The 2,476-nt window shown below is 38.0% G+C and overlaps 1 protein-coding gene across 1 annotated transcript; it reads left to right on the top strand.

The window, feature by feature from the left end:
- LOC107472427 (uncharacterized) lies at positions 1 to 925 on the top strand (the record flags this gene model as incomplete). The annotated part of the gene is given in 1 exon segment (XM_016091956.1): positions 1 to 925. A coding segment is annotated over 1 exon segment (800 nt), but the record flags the coding sequence as incomplete, so codon positions are not given.
- Positions 926 to 2,476: the final 1,551 nt, after the last annotated feature.

The following is a 2,476-nucleotide window of genomic DNA, read 5'->3' as shown; positions in this document are numbered from 1 at the left end:
GTTCTGGTTCTAGAGTTTGGAAACCCTTGATGGCTCCTGGGGCCGCCATCATTAGCAAGCCACTTGTCGAGAATACCATGTTCGTCCTCGACAACAACCTCTTTTTTTCATCGTCCAGGGAGTTGGAGAGAGACTCCTATTTGGCCCGCTTCGACCCCATCAAAGAGACTTGGATGGATATGTCTGCCGCTGATAACAATCTTTCGAACTTCAGAACGGGTAGACTCATTTGCGGCGGTAGACTCTTTGGCCGCAGTGACCAATGTCGTAATACTTTTTTCCCACACATTTCTGTGTCCCTTCCCGGTCTTGGAAGCAGCAACTACACCGTTTGCCTTACACATGAGTATGTGGAGGAACCTCCTCATACACCTTTGGACAAGGTCCTTGCCATTCTCGTTAACCACCTGAATGGCCTAGTCGCATTATATCAATACCTTGATGTGGCTTTTGAGGGTATTCTACCACCGATGGAAGGACCCGGCAGATTCAATTTTGTTGACCTTGGCAACGGGAAGCTGTGTGCAATATGCTCGCAGTTATTGGATTCCGATCCCTATTCATCCGCGCATTGCTTCTCCATTTTCACACTGTCCGTGTTGAAGGACTTTGCAGCATTGCAACTTGACAGTGGGGCTCCTCCCATGGAGCGAGATTTCTTACAAGTTACTGTCCATAGGAAGAGTGTCTTCACCATGGAGCACCGTGGGATTACTGGGATTACTAATTGTATGCGCCATGCGTTTGTTTGGCCACCTACTAAGGGAGGAAGATTTCAGCACAGGACAACTCTATTTTAGTAACATTTCTTGTTATTTCTTGTGGCTTATTATCCTCCTTAGTCGTTTTCAATAGGATTATGAATGAACAATGAATTAAATATTAATGTCTTTCAGGAATATGATCTTGCTTTGAGTTGTGTCTATATTCTCTTCAACTCGTACAAAATTATCTGTGCATTTTGAGATATTTGCATTATTGCTGCTGGTCATATTAAATGATCAACTCACTGCTTTCTATTTCAAAATACATGATGCATTTTAAATAATTAATTCAACTAATAGCCCGCACATATTATGTCAAAAGAAACATTTTGAAGTTTCACATAAAGTTAGAATGATTCTTGTTTGAAAAATTTAGTTTAAAAATTTGATTTGAGTCATTTATAATATTATCGATTGATTGCTTTATTCATTAGATTAAGAAAATAAGAAAATAATAAGAATGATGATGAAGGGAAACTGGGTTACAAAAATTCAAATCAAGTTTCTAAATGACTAAAGAAAAATAATGATGTTATTTTTATAATGTCATTCTGTATGAATTTAGGGAGAAAAGTAACATTATCAGAATAGGTCATGTTCCTAAACAAAATAACCTAATGTGATGATCAGTTTTAAGTGAAGTGCTATAAAGGGGTTCTATGAGTCTATTCTTTCAAGAGATGATTATTTCTACAAAATATAATGATACATGCATATGGAGTAAAGAAATTTACAAGTATCGTTCATATATATGATAATGTCATGCTCTGTATAGAGCCCCAAACTAAAACAAAACATAGGGGAGCAAAAAGTTAAAAACAAGAAGTGGAAACCTAAAATCTAATGGGTGACTTCATCAATATTTTACAAGCAACATAGTTTAGTGTAGCCAGTTCTACTCAATCTATTATTTGTTGTACAATGGATTTCAGCTTCAAAACGGCATTTGTGTCATCACAGGTGAATTCCGCATGTAAGCACATCTGGTTAATACTACATGGAAACTTCTGCATGTAGACATCAACATTTAAGTTCCTATTCACTTGCCACTGGCCATGTATCTGTGAAAATGGAAATCCATTTTGCATATCTCGCAAGTCATGACCGAGAGGGCCGTTTCCGGTCAGGCTGATGTTCCGACTTCCGACCTATCCACGTTATCACATCTTCTGACAAACTGGTCAAGAGTTCTCTGCTTTGAAGGGCTCTATGCCCAATAGTAGTATGCTTTGCAGGGCTACTCAATGGATGATTATTTGACACAGCTAAGGTGTTCTCATGGCCATCTAACACCTGATTTTTCAATAACTAAAATTTAGAATGGTTTCTCAAAAACATCAAAAAGTAACTCTCAAATACTGCTTGAGTATAGATCTTGACAAAATATAAATATAAACCAGAATAAAAACCTTGAAACTAAGCATTATGTACATTTTGCATTACATATGATAGTTCAAGAAGATGTAGAAATGTACCTGCCCCCAAATTATCCGGTTTGAATTGCACCACATTCCTAAGTCGTAAAAATTTAGATCATGAGTGTGAGAATACCTGGCCAATTCTATGCGCACGATCTTTGGCCTGAATTAGGTCACCTGGAGTCCAGGATTGTTCTGTAAAGATAACTGTGCTTGCAGCAGTTAAAGTTAATCCAACTCCTCCCGCTTTAATGGATAGCTGCATGATAACGTGTCACATGAAATCATTATCTC

This window comes from Arachis duranensis, unplaced genomic scaffold, assembly GCF_000817695.3.
Source record: "Arachis duranensis cultivar V14167 unplaced genomic scaffold, aradu.V14167.gnm2.J7QH unplaced_Scaffold_96933, whole genome shotgun sequence".
NCBI lineage: Eukaryota > Viridiplantae > Streptophyta > Magnoliopsida > Fabales > Fabaceae > Arachis > Arachis duranensis.
The sequence above is the reverse complement of the archived record's forward strand: the minus strand, read 5'-3'. Positions and strand labels throughout refer to the sequence as shown.